This window comes from Anser anser, assembly GCF_964211835.1.
Source record: "Anser anser genome assembly, chromosome: 19".
Taxonomy (NCBI): domain Eukaryota; kingdom Metazoa; phylum Chordata; class Aves; order Anseriformes; family Anatidae; genus Anser; species Anser anser.
In genome coordinates, this window is record NC_139740.1 from 7,034,819 (window position 1) to 7,054,978 (window position 20,160).

At 39.6% G+C, this 20,160-nt stretch overlaps 1 protein-coding gene across 19 annotated transcripts in view; it reads left to right on the forward strand.

The window, feature by feature from the left end:
- The window catches only part of TNRC6C (trinucleotide repeat containing adaptor 6C), a 298,323-nt gene that overhangs the window by 253,449 nt on the left and 24,714 nt on the right, over positions 1-20,160 (forward strand). For 10 of the 19 annotated variants that reach the window (XM_083804806.1, XM_083804794.1, XM_083804795.1 and 7 more), the window contains 7 exons: positions 4,199-6,790; positions 13,976-14,026; positions 14,915-15,124; positions 16,016-16,182; positions 17,158-17,238; positions 17,889-17,946; positions 18,154-18,299. In XM_083804806.1, the coding sequence (XP_083660932.1) occupies positions 4,199-6,790; positions 13,976-14,026; positions 14,915-15,124; positions 16,016-16,182; positions 17,158-17,238; positions 17,889-17,946; positions 18,154-18,299 (3,305 nt within the window). The remainder of the gene's footprint in view (positions 1-4,198; positions 6,791-13,975; positions 14,027-14,914; positions 15,125-16,015; positions 16,183-17,157; positions 17,239-17,888; positions 17,947-18,153; positions 18,300-20,160) is intronic. The other 9 variants (XM_083804809.1, XM_083804811.1, XM_083804800.1 and 6 more) reach the window with 3 other exon arrangements.

The window sequence follows — 20,160 nt, forward strand, 5'->3', positions numbered from 1 at the left end:
TTCTCAGGTAACCCATATGCTTGCAATTTGACAGAAGTTGTGTGTTTAAAACAAATTTGAGTTGTTAATCTCAGTATTAGATTAATTTTTCCTTCTTGATTGCTGGAGATTTTTTTTTAATCAAGGGAACTGTATTTTGTAAAAGATGCATTATTAAGTTTTTCAAACACGAAGTATTAATTTAAAAATCAATTTGACTTTGTGGTGTACCAGCACTACAATTTGCTGACATAAAATACCTGTGGTTCCTGTTCCTAATGCTTTGTTTAAAATCTTTGCTCATAAGAAGGATAGAAATGCTTCTGGTAGACTGCAGTGCTCTATTTCAGATCTGTGCATGAATAAAGAGGAACTGATTCTTAAGAACTGACACTTTAATGGTTTTCCCGTTTCAGTCTTAACAGCTTATAAAATAAAATATTGGCAATTTTTATGAAGACTCAGTTTCCTAGAGAGTTGGAAGGAATTCCTATGTTCAAAAGAAACCCCAAACAAACAAAAAATTTCCCCTAGATTTAATCATATAAAAATATTTTCCTTTCATCATTTTTTCTATTTGTGTAAAATCCTTATGGATTAGGTAGGACTTTGCTACTCTATGGTTATTTATTTTAGAGAAGTGAACTACTTTTAGTCTGGAGAAAATGGAAAAATATCTTTTGGTTATTTATTTCTAGAGACAAAAATACAAAAAATTACTTTCTTCAGGATCAGTCTGTGGTTGAAGTCTGTTATCTGCCTAGCAGTAGAGTCACAGTTCTTGCAGCTGCATGTTTGTTTTGTGATTTTTATTTTTAATCTGCCCTGTTTCTTACTAGTTTTATAGCAGCAGCTTTTTGGTGTTAGAAGCAGTTGTTCCAGTACCTATTCGGAGACTGTGAAGCGATTGTCTCTGAAAAACTCCTCCTGTCTGAGGCTTGAAGAAAGATATTTCCAAGGAGCTCTTGCAGGTCATTTGTTTAGACAGGTTGTTAGCTAGGTGGTAGCCACTGTCACGTTTTAACACACAAGAAAATCAAGGTGGAGATTCAGACCCCAGAAGCTAAAGTGAAATACCTAATGCTGGTAACTGAAGGAGCTTTGGGGGGCAACTTCTGTCTTGAGTCTGCAAGAAACTACCTTTGAGTACGTTTTTCAGTTTTGTTGTTGTTGTTTTTAACTTGATGGTCATATTGCTGTAGAGGTTATACTGGAAGGGATTGGATTTAGGTTTTGTTTGGCTTTTTGAGCACATTACTTGTGAAAGCTGCCAGCACGATACTGCTGACTCCAGATCAGGGACCGAGCAACACAGGTACACTGCTGTTAACGGGAGTGCCTGCTTATTTTATGTCATCTGACAGAATTATTTTAATCCTTATCAGAGTAACCACTTTCAGATTAGTCAGTTGTTACTGTTGAGGGCATAATCTGAATCTCAGTAAAAGGAACAACGCTGTTAGAAGGGAGCAACTATTGCAAACCCTTGAAAAGCAAAGGGCGTTTGAGCTGCGTGGATGCTGCTTCCTGAGCCAAACGTGTTTGTGTGATGCTGGCTGGAGTGATGGGCTTAGCCAAGCTCAGGTACCTGGCCATTTGCTAAATTTTAATAGGGCCATCTGTTGGTCTGTATAGTTCTTCCACATCGTAATTTTGTTTGTTTGTTTGCTCTCTGGCAGCTCTGCAAAATCCCACTATCTCATATAAAGAATGGTTTTGCTCCTTTGAATCTTCCAGAGTTTTGTCATCTTCCTCTTCTGTTCCCACCCCTTCCCTTTACGTTCTATCACTTAAATGCCTTCATACTTTAGCATTGCTTTAACTACCATCATTGTTTAAAAAATAAAAGGTTAATCAAGCAGCTGCCTTCGATCTCATCTTGTTGGTCTTTGTGCCACCTCGGTGAGTATCGAGCCATCCTGCACTGTGCTGTTGACCTTTCTGCATAAACCTGCCCTGCACAGAGACTCTCGCTTGCCTTGGGCAGCACCGTTGTTCTCCCAGGCACTCACATGTGTACCTGAGGTTTCGGCTTTGACAAGACCCTTTTATTGAAACTGTATATTTCAAAGCACTTTTAAATCTTTTTGACATGTCTGAAACGTACTGCTGAATCTCACCACCCACTGTGTTGAAAAAATCTCACACAACTCCTCTTATCTGATTCCTTGGTTACCTCAACTTCTTATCTTCTGGCCTTGGCTGCTGCAGCTTTTTTCCTTTGTTCATTTGTGCTCTGCTAAGAATACTGTTTGGCTCATATTTCTGACCCTGTTGACCCATTTTAAGTCATTTCACAGGCTTCCTTTCACCTTCCGTGTCTTATCTGGGATTCTGGTCTCTGTTTAACACCTGTGTAGCAAACCTAGATTATCAGGTAAATTTTCAACCTTCTTCCTCAGCTCTGTAACCAGTCAGTTTTGTCCAGGAGTAACGTGATGCTTTCTTCCTTTCTAGCCATCGCATGTAGGGGCAGGAATCCAGGTCAGTCCAAGTGGCTGGTTCATATTCTCTGTAGGATTTGTCGTACAAATGCCAGTTATTTAGCTCTTTCTGTGAAACACTAGGCTTTTCCTGGCAGCATGAGAAGACAGGTAATGAGCTAAGACTGTTTTCCCTTCCTTTCTTTATCATGCATACTTTTGTTTCAATTGATTAAAAAAAAAAGAAGATGCAATCTGTCCTGGTTTAGTGTGTTCTTCCTTCATATTGATAATCTGCATGAGGCAACTGAGTAATCACTGCTCTTGCTTGCACAGCCACAGGTGAAATGTGTGAATAATGAGACTTTGTCAAAGAGAGAGCGCTTTTTCTATTCTTGGAACCATTTTTTCAGTGTTGGAATACCTTTAATTGGAAGCAGTTAGAGGAGCTAATCACACCAAAATATTTGTGATTCAAATCAGCGTATATTAGTCATCCACTGTTAGCGGCTTATTTGGGAGGTTTGTTGTATACATCTTACCCTCAAAACAGTCATGCACTTCTTATTCAAATCTAATCTAGACTAATTGATCATAAAAATAAGTCATGTTTCTGCAGATTTACAGCAAGTAAAAATAATTGACATCTGAAATTTGTAATGTATATGTATACGCAGTTTTCTCCCTTCTTTAGATAGCCAGTTAGAAGAATTGTTCTGCAGATGGCCTCCAGTATGTATGCCTGGGATCAGACTGAATCCCTTGTAATAAAATTCCCATCAAAAGAAACTAAAAGGAGTAATCTGTACTAAAAATCCTTTGTAGAGAGCAATTGGGATAGAAAGTAAAAGCAAAAACTTGACTAAGCTTGAGTTCTTAGCATGAGAATGGTTGTGTCTTTCTGTTTAACTTTGCGCCCTAGCAAGCAATTAGAGGTTCGAGAGCTTTTAAAAAATTGTTTGGATTAGCACCTACATTTGATGATGTGGGAGGTGCTCTGAATAGACCGTCTTCTGAATATGTGTAGTATAACATTAGTTTTCACTGGTTTGGGGGTTGGAATTAGGGCTGTATGTGCAAGTTAAAAAGCATGTTTAAACCCCTTGTAAATCCTTTAAGAGCGAAGTTTGTTAACAAAGCTGTTATTAAGAAATGCCTGTGTTCTCTGCTAAAATGTAAGTTATAGTAATGGTGTTTAAATGTATAATTGATGCTGTATAACGAAGATGGCTGTTAGTATTTGTTCCTTTATTTACAGGAAGGGTTGAAAACCTAAATTAATTGGGGGGGGGGGGGGAGGCGTGTGCATATAATGTCTAATGGTAGGCAGACATTTATTTTTATTGGATGTTCTTTGTTTCTCTGAAGAATGAAAACTGAGTAAAATGATGAGACTCACAGATCTTCTATGTTTTTTCCAAATTTGCTTTTTAGATTTTTCATGTAGGTTTAGTGTATTTGCTATCCATATTTATTGTGTTTATTATTTTAACTAGTATACCAAGAGATGCAAAATATTTTTACTGCTCTGTTCTAGAACGGAATTATTCCATTATTTTAATTGAGAGTTTTGTCAGATTAAAAAAAAACCAACAAAACTAAATATGAGCGTGGTAGTTTGTTGTAGTAGAAAAAATTACTGTATTATATTAGAAAATGTGCTCCAAATTTTAGCATGGTCTAGACTTCAATGCAGAGCTCAGTGTTACAGCTGGCGATGTAAAACAGTACTTAAGAGCGTGTTTTTGTGGTACTTGAACAGTGGACTCATTTTCAACCTTATCGGATCCTTTCAGATCTCAGTCACAGTGGATTGGGAGACCATTATGAAAATTCCCACTGGGGACAGCAGCCCACTTTCAGGAGTGAAGGCAACTGCAGCTGGGATAAAGTGATAATAGACAGGACTGACAAGGAAGCGTGGCCTTCCATCACAGGAGCTGAGACTGAATCTGCCTCAGAATGTACTACAGACACTGACTCTGCCTCCAACTGTGGCTCAGAGAACAGTAGCATGGCTACAGGGAGTGCCCAAGGCAACTTCACTGGACATACAAAGAAAACTAATGGCAATAATGGCGCCAACGGAGCACTCGTCCAAAGCACTTCTAACCAGAGTGCCCTTGGAGCTGGTGGAGCAAACGGTAACGGAAACTCGGCCAGGGTGTGGGGGGTGGCTGCAGGCTCCAGCTCTGGCCTAGCTCACTGCTCTGCCAGCGGTGGGGATGGAAAGATGGACAACATGATTGGAGATGGTAGAAGTCAAAACTGCTGGGGTGCTTCCAACTCAAATGCTGGCATTAATCTTAACCTTAACCCTAATGCCAATCCAGCTGCCTGGCCTGTACTCGGACATGAAGGAACTGTGGGAGCAGGCAACCCTTCCAGTATTTGCAGTCCAGTCAGTGCCATAGGTCAGAACATGGGCAACCAGAATGGGAACCCAACAGGCACCTTAGGTGCTTGGGGAAACTTGCTGCCGCAAGAGAGCACAGAACCACAAACGTCCACTTCTCAGAATGTGTCTTTCAGCGTACAACCTCAGAACCTTAACACTGATGGACCAAATAACACTAACCCCATGAACTCTTCACCAAACCCTATCAATGCAATGCAGACAAATGGACTGCCGAACTGGGGGATGGCTGTTGGTATGGGGGCCATCATCCCGCCCCACCTGCAAGGCCTTCCTGGTGCTAATGGAACATCAGTTTCTCAAGTCAGTGGGGGCAGTGGTGAAGGAATGGGCAGTTCAGTATGGGGGATGTCCCCCGGTAATCCTGCCACAGGAAACAGCAATTCTGGGTTCAGTCAGGGGAATGGAGACACTGTGAACTCAGCATTAAGTGCTAAACAAAATGGATCCAGCAGTGCTGTGCAAAAGGAAGGAAATGGAGCGAGTGCTTGGGATTCAGGGCCTCCTTCTGGCCCTGGGGTACTAGCGTGGGGCAGGGGCGGTGGCAACAGCGGTGTTGGTAGCATGCATTCTGGAGCTTGGGGCCACCCCAACCGTAACGCCAGTAACGGTGTAAACGGAGAATGGGGCAAGCCCCCAAACCAGCATTCCAATAGTGACATCAACGGGAAAGGATCAACGGGGTGGGATGGCTCTAGTGTTACCAGTCCGAATCCTGCCATGCAGCAGGGCAATGAACAAATGAACTCTTGGGCCAAAGCTGCAGCATCTGGCACCACAGCTAGCGAAGGAAGTAACGACAGCGGTGGAAGTCAAAACGAAGGCAGTACTGGGAGGGAGGGGGCTGGAGAAGGCAGGAGGAGAGATAAAGGGATGATAGACCAAGGGCAAGTTCAGTTGCCAAGAAATGACCTTGACCCCAGGGTCCTGTCCAATACAGGGTGGGGACAGACCCCTGTAAAGCAAAACACTGCCTGGGAATTTGAAGAGTCCCCAAGGTCTGAACGAAAGAATGACAATGGAACGGAGGCCTGGGGTTGTGCAGCTACTCAATCTTCAAACTCAGGGGGGAAGAACGATGGGTCCATCATGAACAGTACAAATACCTCTTCAGTATCTGGGTGGGTCAACTCTCCACCTGCAGCTGTTCCAACAAATACAGGCTGGGGAGACAATAACAACAAAGCACCAAATGGCCCAGGGGGATGGGGAGAGTCAGCAAGCTCTACTACTGTTAATAATGCTGCTGCTGCCAAAAGCGGCCACGCTTGGAGTGGGACCGCAAATCAGGAGGACAAATCACCTACCTGGGGTGAACCTCAGAAACCCAAAACTCAAAACTGGGGAGATGGACAGAAGTCAAATCCAAGCTGGACTTCAGGAGGTGGAGATTGGACAGATTCGTCATCTGTTCCTGGACACTTGGGTGATGGGAAGAAGAATGGATCTGGATGGGACTCTGACAATAGGTCAGGGTCTGGTTGGAATGATTCCACGAGGTCTGGGACCAGTGGGTGGGGAAATGGCACAAACAGCAAGGCTAATACAGGTACAAGTTGGGGGGAATCGTTAAAGGCAGGCCCCCAACAAAATTGGGCTAATAAACCCCAGGACAACAATGTGAGTAACTGGGGAGGAGCTGCTTCTGTAAAACAGACGGGGTCAGGGTGGGTTGGTGGGCCAGTGCCAGCCAAACAAAAAGAGAACTGTGAGGCAACTGGCTGGGAAGAGCCATCTCCACCGTCCATTCGCCGCAAGATGGAAATCGATGATGGTACCTCAGCTTGGGGCGATCCAAATTACAACAACAACAAGACTGTAAACATGTGGGATAGAAATAATCCTATAATTCAGAGCAGTACCACAACCAATACCACCACCACTAGCACCATTATCAACACAAACATGGTTGAACCTCAGCCATCGCACCAGTCAAGTGCCCAGCCGAACCGGTCCCCGCTGCTTGGTCCAGGTATGAAAATAGTTTTATAAGCTACGTTATACCAGTTCCATTATTGCTGAATGCTGTCTAGGTTGATTGCTGCGTAATTGTGCATTAGAGAGAGAAATCCTGTATTTGTGTCACAGTATGAATGCATTCATTTACTCTAAGGCAGTGTTCTTAACAGTTAACAACGCTGTTACCTTAAGTTCAAATACCTTATTTTTAATTCTTTATAGACATGATACAGGCAAGGGATTTTCTGTTTCTGTAAATTTCTGTTGCCTTTTATGGTCTTTTTGCCAGTGCTGCACCAGCGTATGTGAGAATAACTGAAATGTGCTTGCAGCAGGTCCCAATGAGCAAATCTGGAAAACTGCGTATCTAAGTGAAACCAGTTGACTATACCTTTTTGCAATAGAAAATGTTTTAAAAGTAGGACCAGAGAGGAATTTGGCTGGCTGCACGATGAGTGTAAGAAAAGCTTTAAACAATATCTGGTCAATAAAGCTCTGGAACCTGAGCTTGTTGATCCATATTTATTTTGTCAGGTGTTCCACGGTTAGTTAGCACCTTCATTTAATTCAGCCATTTGAGAGCTCCGTGTCTTTTTGCTAACCTTTCTTCTCCTATTTGTCTTCTGTTACTGTTAGTCAGTCTTTGTTCTTGTTTAGACACTAAGCATCTGTTTCTTTTCTATGAACCATATCTCTTGGCAGCAGATGTTTTTTAACAGTTGTATGAATCCAGGCTGATGCTGTTTCTCTGTCTTCTGTTTGTTGTCTTTTATGAAGAAACGGTTCTCTTCCGTACTTCAGGTCTCAAGCACGGAGAGTATCCTGGATTTTTATGATGTTCTCGTAAAGCTGGATTGGTTAAAGATGTTAACATTCAGGGTGGCTGGGAAGAATTAGTCTACCTTTAGCTGTGTTCCAAAGACAAGGTTTTTGAGCATCCGAAAAGAGTATAGGAATTTTTCTAATCAAAACCAAGGTGCCATTGTAGACAAGCAGCAAGGAATGAAAATGGGAAGAAAAAAAAAGAAAGAAAAGCGTTTAGGGGGGAGGTATTTAAATAAATGTCACTAGAAGCCCTGCTCTATGTCACGACCACAGACTTCTCAAAAGAAATCTAATCTTGCAATGCTCTTTAAAATTCTTCATCTGATTTTGTGCCCAAGTTTTTGTTTCGTCTTGGTTGTGGCTAAATATTGACTTTTTAACTGTACTTTTCTCCAAGTGGGATTTGTTCCACTCCTCTTATTTCCATCGTTTTTGTCTTTGATGTTTTGAAATAATTCAAACTTACTGTAATGTCTGTATAAAAATAGTCTTGCGTTCCTTTCTCTGGTCAAATATTTTAATAGTTGAGGGTATCTATTTTTATAAAATAATGTGTGCTCCAGATAGAGAAATCTTTAAAGAGATTTGTACACAGCCAGTCTAACGTAGCTGTTTTATAATTTTCTTGCTTTCAACTTACTTCATCCATATTTAAACCTTCACCCATGAAACCGACAATGCAAATTTCTGAATTTTAGTGGAGGTGTCTTTTTTTTAGCGTTTTTGTTTGTTTTCCTTTTTCCCCCAGTAAGCTGACTTTTGGATAATTACATATGTTTTTAAAACTGTTCATGTACAGTGATGTCATTAATGCTATTCAAATAATTAACACCTTGCAGAGGAAAGTTCTCTGTTCTGAGTCCTTCAGATTGTGAAAATGGAATTTCAAAACCGGTGTTAGTCTTCAGGGGTTACCTCTGGAGACAAGATGGTAGCAAAGGAAGGGTTTCTTTGAAGTAATATGTTTATGCAGTCAGAGAACTGCATATTTATTTGAAGTGATCCACTCGAGATAGCACACGGCTAGGTTAAAATGACAGTATTGTGCATCTTGCAAAAATTTTCATTAGAAATATCCTAAGATATTAAACCAAAACAACTCTCAGAATGTACTGAAGATCGTATGCAAGAAAGAGGATAAATTTAAGTGAGGACAATTCAAAATACAGTTCAGATATTCTTAAAAGTTATCAAAGGCATAAGTTGTCCTTTGTATATTTTTGCTTACATACAGTTGTGTGTGTATGCATGGATATAAGAGCCCCACGTGGAAATATATTGAATCTGCAATCATCGAATCATCGAATCTGCAAATAAGCAGAAGCTAGGTACTGCCCCCTGTGCCTTTTTGTGCTATGACCAGCTTTACCTTTGTCTGTGCCTGAGAGGGGCTACTCTTGTGTTCATTTCCCACACAGAAAGCGAAAAAGAGTGCAATTTAAAATGACCCTATTTGCTTCCCAAAGTGAGAAGACCTATTTTTAACACTACATATAGCACACAGCAGCTTTTGAGCACTATTCGATTGATCTGTGTTGAAATTACACAGACCTACAACACCTGCAAATCATAGAATTATCTATAACATTTAAAAAAAAAAAAGGGAAGTAGTGAATGGCTTTCCTACATCATGGGCAGACACGGGCTTACAGTCTGTTGTCATACCATTTAACCTAATTTTTTCATACCTCAATTTCCTGTCCCATGGGACAGGGAATATGCATTTCCAGCCTCTGCTGTAGGGGAAACTAGAGTCTTGAGGCCAGGAGACTTCTGTAAAACAAAGCCAAATTTTATCCAACAGCAGTTCTTTTCCATGCACTGTATTTCTGTGCAAAACCTGATTGTATAATTAAAGGCCATGCCATAGGGCACAGATAAGTGCTCATATAAAATTTTCCAGCACTTGAACTTAGTAGTTAACATTGGCATTTCATCATCTCCATGGATCCTGACATGCTTTTCCAATCATTTTTATCATTTGCTGTTATTCAGGGAATTAGGAATGCTGAATTCTGTTCCTGCATTACTGCAGAAGCCTGTTGTATGTATAGCTGTAAGCTGTGGCACAGTCACGCATACCGAAAGCAAAGAAGTGGATTTTAATTTCACTGTACTGCACTCGTTAATGGTTCTCAGAGGAGCAGCAGTGCCTTTTACAATTGTGAGTTTATACTATGTTAGTTTAGAAATGGGGGCCAAGTCGCAGTCTTGTTATTCACGTTGTCACCCATCCTCAGAAGTTCTCAAAATTCTTTGAATGCAGAACTTAAAAGCTATTGATGGGAAGCAGATGTCGGTACACACTTGATGAAATGCGTAATGGTCTGAGGAGTTTCTTTTTCTATTGTAAATAAAAACACACACACAAAAGGGGTGGATAATGTGATGAATATACTCCGTTCTGGTTTTAGGAGCTTCCTCCCAAGCTACTGATGAGTTACTTAGACAAGCAGAAGTGACAAAAAGTTTTGCAAACAGGGATGAGTGAACAGAGAGAGATTTTTGGATCCCAAACACCAACAGCTCTTTCCCCCAACTGCTAAGAAGTGGGCTTGATGCGTTCCTGTTAGAAAGAGGAGAGGTACCAGATAGGTGGAGACTGGCAGGGTTCCAACAGATGGTCTTCCATCCGAGAAACGAAGCCAGCAGAAGGAAATGTGGGCTTCCCTTTGGAGATTTTATGTCAAAAATTAAGGTCTTTGTGGTTCCTGGAGAGTTAGCAGCTCCACTTTTAAAATCCGAACAAAGTATAAATTCTTTTGTCCGTTTCTTTTATAATCTTGTGGCATTGTGTCAGTAGCAACTTCGGTGCCACTCCTAGCATGTGATTTACACGAAACAGAAAATGGAAGGGATGCATTTTTTTTACTTTGCACTTTTCATCACAGTGGACAGGAAACCAGATCAGCTGTGAGCACCTTTAGGCTGCTCATGTGAAAACCTAAAATCCTGTTGTGTGCGCTCAGCCTTTTAACAATTAAGTGCTGGGGGACAGCTAGGTGATCCTGAGAAACCTGTCCTCTGCTCTCACGCAGGGATGATCGCGTTGCTGACAGCCAAATAGGAGCTTCCCTAACGCTGAGTAATGCAAGAAAGCATTGAGCTCCACTGCCCAAACTGGAATACCTGTTGGGAAAGTAGGACATGAAAGGTTGAGGGGTACAGGTGACTCTTAAAACATATGTAACCTTTCCTTACACATATACATGCATGAATACACTGCTATAGCTAATTTATTTTCTATTATAAGCAGATTAACAAGTGACTATTTAGTAAACAGTTTCATTTTTCTGTCTGTTATCTTCCTTTTTCATCTGCATAAGGTTCTGATATTTTGGTTTGCCTTTATTGTAGTCGTACACTCTGGTATTTATCACGGACCAAACAACCTCAAGAAAAACAATTTCTGTCATCCAAATGGCTATAGGGTTATTTTGAGGGAAAACAACTGCATCCTGCCATAACTTAGTTAACATTTCACTTTCCCTTGAGGATTTCCTGTTGGCGGAGGCCCAATGTTAATTATGTTTTTATTTCTATAAAACAAAACTCTGCCAATGTGGCCATATTTATTACTCACTGCGATCTCTTTGTTTCTTGCAGTTCTAACAGTTTAAAAAGTTCCGTATTAAAGCCTCACTTTCTTGCCAAGGTAGCTGTTAGCAGAGCTTATCCTGCTGCAAAACAACATTCATGTGGATCTGTTTGTTGCTTTTTTTCTTGTGGTTTTGGTTTTTGTTGGTGGTGGATTTTTGTTTTTTTTTTTTTTTAAAGCATGAGGCTTTTTCTTAAAAAAAGCCTTACATGCATCTTATTTTCATAAAGAAAATAATAAGAATTTTTGAAAATTGAAGACTGGCTCAGATTTGAGACCATCCTGAAGGTGTTTTCCTTCCAAACAGCTGTGTAAAGGAGCTTAAAAGTAGCTTTCTGTGTTTGTTCAGCCCACTATGATGCCATTTGCAATCTGCTCGTGTTGGGCAATGTGTAGTGCTGGAAAGCATCGTGCTCCTGGAGGCAAGCTGCTTGGACTGCAGGTTCTTTGAACTAATATTCCACCTGTGTCTGTTTTGAATATGTGGCACACTAGGTTGTTGTAAAAATCAAGGAAAAACCTCATTTAAAAAAAGGAACTCTTCTGGACAATAACAAATATGAATTATTATATTATATAAATATATTCTTTCCTCTTACCTGTAGAATTTTGCATCATCCATTTGAAAACATATCAGCCTTTTAAAGTTTTTAAAATAGAGCCATGTAGAGACATAAAAAGGTAGCACAAAGATAATAACAGAGCGAGTACCTACCTCGGAGGGAAAAACGGCTTCATAAATGGTATGTACTTGGGAATTTATGTAGAGGCTAATTTTTGTTGTGCACAGCCTATTTCTCCAGCAGCCTTCAGGTTTTATTTACTGATTTCCTGCACTTAATATGATGTATTAAGACAATTTTGAAAACTTTTGTTTAATACATTTAGTTTGTTTGTGTGTACCTGCAGGTATTATCTTTTAGTAAAGGCTAGTTCCCTCATTATTTGTAATCCCGTCTTATTTACTGCTCAGCGCACTTAAAGCACTTAACTCAAAATAACTTGGACGTTGCACATCTGTGATCTCTTTAATCAATGTTGTTGAATTTCTAGTAAAGAGCATCAGAAGGACCAGTTCTTTTGAATTTTTTAGTTTAAAACCTAGTACACTTTGCCTTTTCTATTTATAAATTTTGTTTTAAGGTTGACTTCTTGAATTGAATTGCTTAAAGTATTACCAGTATGTTTTGTAGGGACTCAGGGGAATATTAGTGTTCTGCAGCCTCTGCATGTTATACTCCAGTTGGTGCTCCAGAAATGTTTTGGGTTTTGGTTCATGTGCCTGCAGTTACTCATTTTCAGATGTCAACATGATTGAAGCCATGCAGTTACGAGGTTGCCTCCTGAGTATTAAGGCAAAAAGTTAGATAAAAAATTAATTTGGCGTAAAGATACAAGCAATAAGCTTGAACAAGTGTGTTAGGTGACACACCAAGGGGAGTCATCAGGTTAAGCAGTGGTTCACTGACACGCATGCACATGTTTGTGTGCTTATCTTTAGTACGCATTTTAAAATGAACCAGAAGTTTCAGCTGGGCTAATACAGCTTAGAACAGGACGCAGCATTTCTGTTTTAAATGAAAATCAGCTTAATAAAACAGTGAATTTTGGGGTTTGGTCAGGAATATGTTTTAAAACACAATGAACCTTGCTGGTAGCGAAGGAGCTTTATTAAGCTACGTGTTCCTGAGCATGTAGGCTTCGTTTGGGTATGGTTTATGTCACGTACGCTTTTATCATTGCATGAGAGAATCAGTTGCTTTAAGAAATGGAGCCTGAAATAAATAATGTAATACAGTAACACTGGAGTGGGGAACAGGTATGAGTCCACGATTTGAAAGGATTTTTTTTCACTGCTAGTCAGTATTCAAGTTGCTTTTGGAGGTATATTTTGCCTGCAGTTTCTAGTAACAAATTCTGTTGAAGTCCGTAAATTCTGCAAAGACTTGTAGCAAGAAGCCTGCTAGACTTGTTGCTTAATGAAATGCTGTTGCTTAGACAGTTTAATCTATTTCAGGATACTCTTAAGTTTTGTGGTGACTTTTTTGCCATTGTATACCTTCTTTAGTTATTAGCTGGTGTAGAAAATCTTACGTTTCTTCTCTTTGAAGCTTTTTGGAGTATTTTTACAGATAGCACTGGGGAGCAAAGAAGGAATAATGCTGCAGCAAAGTAGGCATCTAGCCCTTAACTTATGAAATCTGGTTAAAAAAAAAAAAAAAGTAATGATACTCTTTTTTGAGTAGTAGTAAAACCAATTTTCCTTCTTAAGCAGATCTGTTTCCATTTTGTGAGCCAGAAGTTACAGATTTGGCAGGGCCATCGTTTATTGGAACAAAATACTTAATAATACTTAATAATACTCATCTCCAATGAAGAGAAGGCAGCTTTCTTGAATTGGCAGCCTAGTGATAGTGGACATTTTAAACAGACAGCATAATACTGAATTCTGCAATACTTTGAGATGTGTTGTCATGTAATGCAATGTTTATTTGTAGTAATTGTAGAAAAATAGGTTAACGTTGGATAGATGTAAAAGCTTTGTTTTCTTGCCTGCTATGTATCTGGCACTCTCGCATGTTTTCAAAAAGTACCTTGAAATCCATCTGTGATCCAAATCTGACCTTCTGGAAAATTCGATGAAGCAAATAGTCCTCTGTGAGAGTCAGAAGCTGCTCTTCTGTACGTTAGATATTGTTTTGGGGAGAAAGAACTGAAAACGCTTTTCTCAAGTGCTGATATTCAACAAAACTTCTGAATTCTTATGTACAACAGGAAAAAAGAAAAAGAAAAAAACTTCAGGAAAAAAAAGACTTTTTGTAAGAGGTAATGGGCATTTAAAATTAAAGTTACGCTTTTGTTGTGTTGGTCTGTGTTGCTCTTTGGGACTCTGAAGCTATGTGGCAGCTCCTGGCACATTTAACTGTAGTGCTAAAATGGGTGTGATGCGGATTTAAGTGCATTACGTTCAAGCCAGACTAAGGCTGTTCCTGTAGAGTAGCTTACATCTTTTGATGAGCTGAAGTAATACTCTGCAGGAAAACAGTGACTTCTGCGTGCCATTCCTCATGATTTGACTGTGGGTTCTAATTGCATTTTTGTTAGTTCTCCCATAAAAACCATATTGGTTATAACCTAAAGCTTCAGTGACGAAGGGGCAGGGAGTGAACACAATCAAACACGAGCTGTAATAAAAGCTTTAAGGAATGTTAACAACACAAAATCCGCACTGAAAGTGGTGTATCATCTTGTGCACAAGGCATGAGAAAAGAGATTTGATAATTTGACAGTAGTTAAAAGGGATTAAAACAACTTAAAATACTACACTGAGCAAGGCCCAGCTCAAATTTGGGTCTTGGTCTTGTGAGTGCTTCCATTGCTGTGTTCCCCGAGCCCTGCTTGGTCTTCTCCGAGAAGTGCCACGGGAAGCAGCTGCTTGGTTTGGGCCGCATCTGGGCCTCACCTGGCTGCCCCCGCTATGTTCAGAAATATTCTTTCCATCTTGACAACTTGACATTACTATTAAATTAAGAAAAAGACTTTTGAGACTAAATCAAAGGCTTTTTAAAATATGCTTAATTAGAGGCACTGTGTCTGCTTACTGGTTCATGCTCTTTCCAGATAAAGACTTTAATAAAATGTCTGTCTTTGAAACTATTGACAAAGGAAACCTTTCTTCTCATCGCTCTTCTTCCCTCCTTCCCCTCGCTTCAGCAGGCTGGGGAGAAATGCCTAACGTCCACACAAAGACCGAAGCTTCTTGGGGAGAGCCGTCATCCCCTTCTGCTGCAGTTGATAATGGCACTTCAGCGTGGGGGAAGCCCCCCAGCAGTGGTACAGGGTGGGGAGATAATCCTGCCGAGTCGGCAGGGACATACGGAAGAACAAATGCTCCAGCTGCTGCCCCAGCACTGTGCAAACCAGGTACGTGCAGAGACGTCACTGTCTTAAGGGGCTGGGGAAAAAGGGCAAAGCGTGTTTGCTTCTGCCAGTGCCTTTAAACAGAGCCACTTCTGATTTTTCTGTGCATTTAAATCAGAGACTTTCTTAATTTAATTTTCAAAACTCCCATTAGTTCTCTTAAAATTTATGAGATTCCAAATTCATTTAAAGTTATGAATTTGATGCATTGGTCCTGTAAATATAAAGGTGTTATGAAAGCCAAAACTTCTGCCTTGGCTGTGATAATCTTTAAATTTCATTCCTACTAAATAGCAGATGTAGTCAGAGGTTCCAGAAAACCTAAAAAGAGGACTGAGAGGTCTTGGAATGAGTAATCTCTGCTTTAAACAGAGTAAACAGAATAAAACAGATTGAGCTGACGCAACCTCATCATTTAGTGTAAAGTGTTTCTTGCAGCCTGCTTGCTCCTTTCAGATCCCATTCTTCTGAGATGTGAATGAATTTCTGACCGTTAGTAACCTTGTAATTTGGTTTTGTTCACTGGAAGAATGTGGTAGCCAAAATGGTGAGATTCATTGAAAGCAAAATTGCACATTACGAGTGTGTGGTCATACTTTTGGTTCCCCGTTCCCAGGAGACTGGAATGATCACAGATCTTACTTGTTCAGGAAAAAGTAAGACTTGCCATTGCTAGAGTTTTTCTATTATAGCAGTATTTAGAGCACTTTTCTTTTTTGCTAGCTTCAAAGGAAGAGTTCTTATCATTTAATGCCAATTAAGCTATTTGATGAACCTCTCTATATATCTCTTGAAAATACTTAAATGCTGGCATACAGGATATGGTATAAAAGGATATTTCTGTAAAATTTGCATAAAATTAAATCTGATTTTCTTCTCCCTCTTTCCCTCCAGCTTCAAAATCTATGCAAGAAGGCTGGGGCAGTGGTGGGGATGAAGTGAATCTCAGTACTAGTCAGTGGGAAGATGAAGAAGGAGATATGTGGAATAATACTGCTTCACAAGAAAGCAGCTCCTCCTGTAATTCCTGGGGGAATGCCCCAAAGAAAGGACTTCAAAAGGTAAGACAAAAATAAAGATAATCTCTAGGAATGAGTAGAATTACAGTGCAACATTCCTAGAATCAGTTGCCACAAATTCTCTCTTGCATTACACCTGGCATTAGACCTCCGACACCAGAACACAAAAAGAGCTTGCCACTTCAGTGGTTTGAATATAGCTTACCTTGTCTGCAGGGGCAAGTGGAAAATATTTGACTTCCAGCGTGTTTGGTGCTTCAGGAGGTCTTGTTGCTTTTGTTTTTTGTAAGTTTTATAAACGTTCGTGGATTCTGAAGAAATGATAACACATTAACAGAAAGAAGTGTTAAGTGGGCCTTCAGACACTTTCTGTGGTGGTAGAAAAGCAAATGTTAGTTTCTGATGAAGTGGTCCAGCAAAGATACCTATTTCCTACTTGGAGAAACAAACAGATAATTTTTAAGGTATGTACTGGTGTGAGAAAGAAGCAAATTTGTACTGACTTCAGGCTTAACCAAGAACATATACGATTATGTTAGGAAGTTTTGCATTGCACAGTCATTATTTCAGGACAAGCCCAGCCTACAACTTAAAAGGAATTTGGAACACATACAGTCAAGCAGTTTGTTATTCCATTAGCCAACATAGGCCAGTGATTCAATCAAGTATATAGTGTCGTAGTATTTCAGATTTTTGTATTTCATTGTGGTTTTCTGCCAAAGATTAAAATCAAATACTGAAGATGAAAGGTGGCTTTATTTCAGTGGTCAGCAAATCACATCGTAAACAGTACACTGAACACCTATTCAGCTGAGATAAAGTTTTAATGATTTGTAGGGGAAGAGACTCATAGTTACGTTGTTTGTAGTTTCTTGAATACCTTATAAATAAATGTATTAATATATCATTTAATAACATTTTATTAATATGGAAAACTGATCATGTATTTGATGTACATCTCACCAGTATGGATACGGGAAGCAGACCATTAATGGAATCTCTTGCTTGTTTACCAAGGGCATGAAGACATCTAGCAAGCAAGATGAGGCCTGGATCATGAACCGCCTGATAAAACAGCTCACAGATATGGGCTTCCCTGTGAGTAGTGTTTATAGTTCAGCACACCTGTGGCTTAGTCTTCGTAGCTTTTACTTGTTCTGTCTTTCACTGTCTCAGACTGTAACTACAAAAAGATATTCAGTGTTCTTCAGACTGGGAAGTAGAAGAATTAGAAATGTAGAAATACCTAGAGTTAGAAATGTACTCCAGTTTCAGAAATCTATCATAAGCTGGTAGAGTGCTCTCCGAGATTGCTTGGTGGCATTTATAGAACTTTTGAAGTTCAGAGTTTTATTTATAACAGGTGTTACTTTGAACTTCAGCAGTAATTCCACCTCTGTTCCTCACTCCTTATTAAATTGATGACATTAGAGTATTGCTTTTTTTTTTTTTAAGAGAGACACATAATAATAATATTGAAGTTGCCCCTAGAAAACAGGAAGAAATTTAAATAGCAGAAGAGTGTGGCTTGACCTTGTAGAAATGGTACTTACTTGACAAACTGAAACAAACTAAATTGCCATGGGAATTGGTAAAAGCCAAAGAAAAAAAAATGTGTGCAGGCTTTATTTGTGCCACTGAGTAAATACTGAATCCAGTACTTTGAGATGTATCTGTTTTCTCAGTTTTCATTGAAATTATACAAGCATGATTACTTTTTCTCTTAACATAATCCCTGTTTTTGACAGAGAGAGCCAGCGGAAGAGGCCTTGAAGAGCAACAATATGAATCTCGATCAGGCCATGAGTAAGTGTCTGTGTAAATAATTTTTTTCCTCGAAAGCAACAAAACAAAAGCTCATGATTCTGAGAGTTTGCTCTTATCCAGTTCAATTGGATAACATTACTTTTCTAAGATGTTTTTGCTTTTGTAAGCAAGACACACTTTTGTGAACTGCTGTTGGCAAATTCACTGTGTGTCACCTTATTCAATCCATTTCCCCTTTCTATGAAGGTGCTCTGCTGGAAAAGAAGGTGGAAATGGACAAGCGTGGAATGGGAGTGACCGACTATAATGGAATGGTCACCAAACCCCTTGGCTGCCGCCCACCACCAATCTCCAAAGAGTCTTCCATGGACCGCCCCACCTTCCTTGACAAGGTAGGTTCAGAAATGTGAAGGTGGTTTACAGGTTAAAACCATACACTGTAGTAATACTGATGATTACCACAGACTGTTTATAAAGCTCTAGAGAGAGATGTGATATGTAATTACATATTTCTGTATTCTTTTTCTTCTCTCTTTCAATTTTGCATGAATTGAGTCCTCGTGGAAAGAACCAATGATCTGATTTCCACAGAGAAACAAATAATTGTTATCCCAAGTGTTACACTTAAAAATGAAGCCTACTAAGATATTACTAATGCAACAGAATTAGAAAAGGGAAAAGCAAAGAAATGGAGCAGGGAAGGCCTTTCGCTCCATAAGTCCTGAGAGTCAGTGAGTGACCCTTGCTCAAATTAATGATCAAGTACAATCAAGCCCAAAATCTTCAAGCATTAAGCTTCTAATTTTTGTTTTGGTTTTGAGCTCCGTAAAGATTTCAGTGAAAGTTCAGTATGTACACAGGAATGAGGAGCTGAGGTATTTTTAAGTCAAAGAGCAGACGTGCACAGTCATAAATAGCTTCTCAGATGAGCTTCCTCTTCTGTGGTCACGTATTACAAATTTTCCAGCACCACGCAGTGACCGAGGAGAAGGCTGCAGGAGTTAGTGGTGTCCAGGATTCAACAAAGTGCCTGAAGAACAGGATGTAGGGAAAAGTGCAGCCAGATCTTCAGTAGGAAATGGGATTTTCAACCTGACACAAAGTCCTACAAATAGACCCACCAAAACACCTCAAAATTCACATATTCTATTCCCATCCAAAATTGTTAATAAGGAAAGAGCATTCTGTGGTGCCATTCTTTATTTCATGAGTTTTCTGAAATGCTCCTAAAGGTGGTGGTGGTCTTTTCTGAATGCAGAAATCAGTACCTTTCACAAGCTGTGCTGAAACCAATTCATTTTACATAAGCTCTTTACAGGATGTGAGACAGTAGTGATATCTAGTCTTGATAACACGTATTGAAATCTTTATTTTCCAGTTGCCCATCCTGTGTTTTTTTAATAGTCTTATGTTTAGCACTATGAAAGTTACAGTTTGAGCTGTGACAGGTTCCTAAGTGTTGTGGTGAGAAAATTAGCATGGCACTGTGCTAGGACATCTGATAAATGCTGACCTCTTAATGACAACTAGTGCTGTTTCTGCTGTCATCATAGCCTAAACAGTTTGAGTTCCTGTTCTGGTACAGTGCAAACTGTAAATTAATTTGACTAAACACAAATGTATCTTACATAATAAGGGAAAACGAGCATCTGTATAAAATTTGCTTTAGAAGGTCTTTACGTACCAACATTCTTTGTGGTAGTTCAAATATTGCCACAGCGTCATGGCAGTTTCCTCCAAAGATATATGTTAGAAAATTGCCCTTCAGCTTTTGAGGGAATAACATTTGTTGTTTATGGGCTCTCTACTCCTTGGAATGATACGGTGTCCATTATGGCGTTGCTCCCTAACCCAAACGTGTCAGGCTTAACCTGACTCTTCTTTCTTCTTTTTCTCTTCCTGCCGCATAAAATTCATTCTTAACTGTAGCCAAACTGTTTGTTCATGGCAAACCTTAATGAGTATGTTAATTGAAAGATCCCTCTTCTGATGAAGGTCACAAAATTAGTGTATGCATGCCAGTTAGCCTTTTCTTTTCTAGGATAACAATATCTTGAGCAGATTGTGAAAGAGAGAGGTGCATTATGTGAGGCATAACACATAATTATGGAAACATATGTTAAACACAACTTGAGAAGGGAGTACTAAAATCATTAGTATTCATACAGCAAGTAAAATCTGTCAGTCTAGGCATAATCTGTCACAGTGAGTTTAGTATAACAAAGGAAATAATCCCAAACTATATTTGTTAGC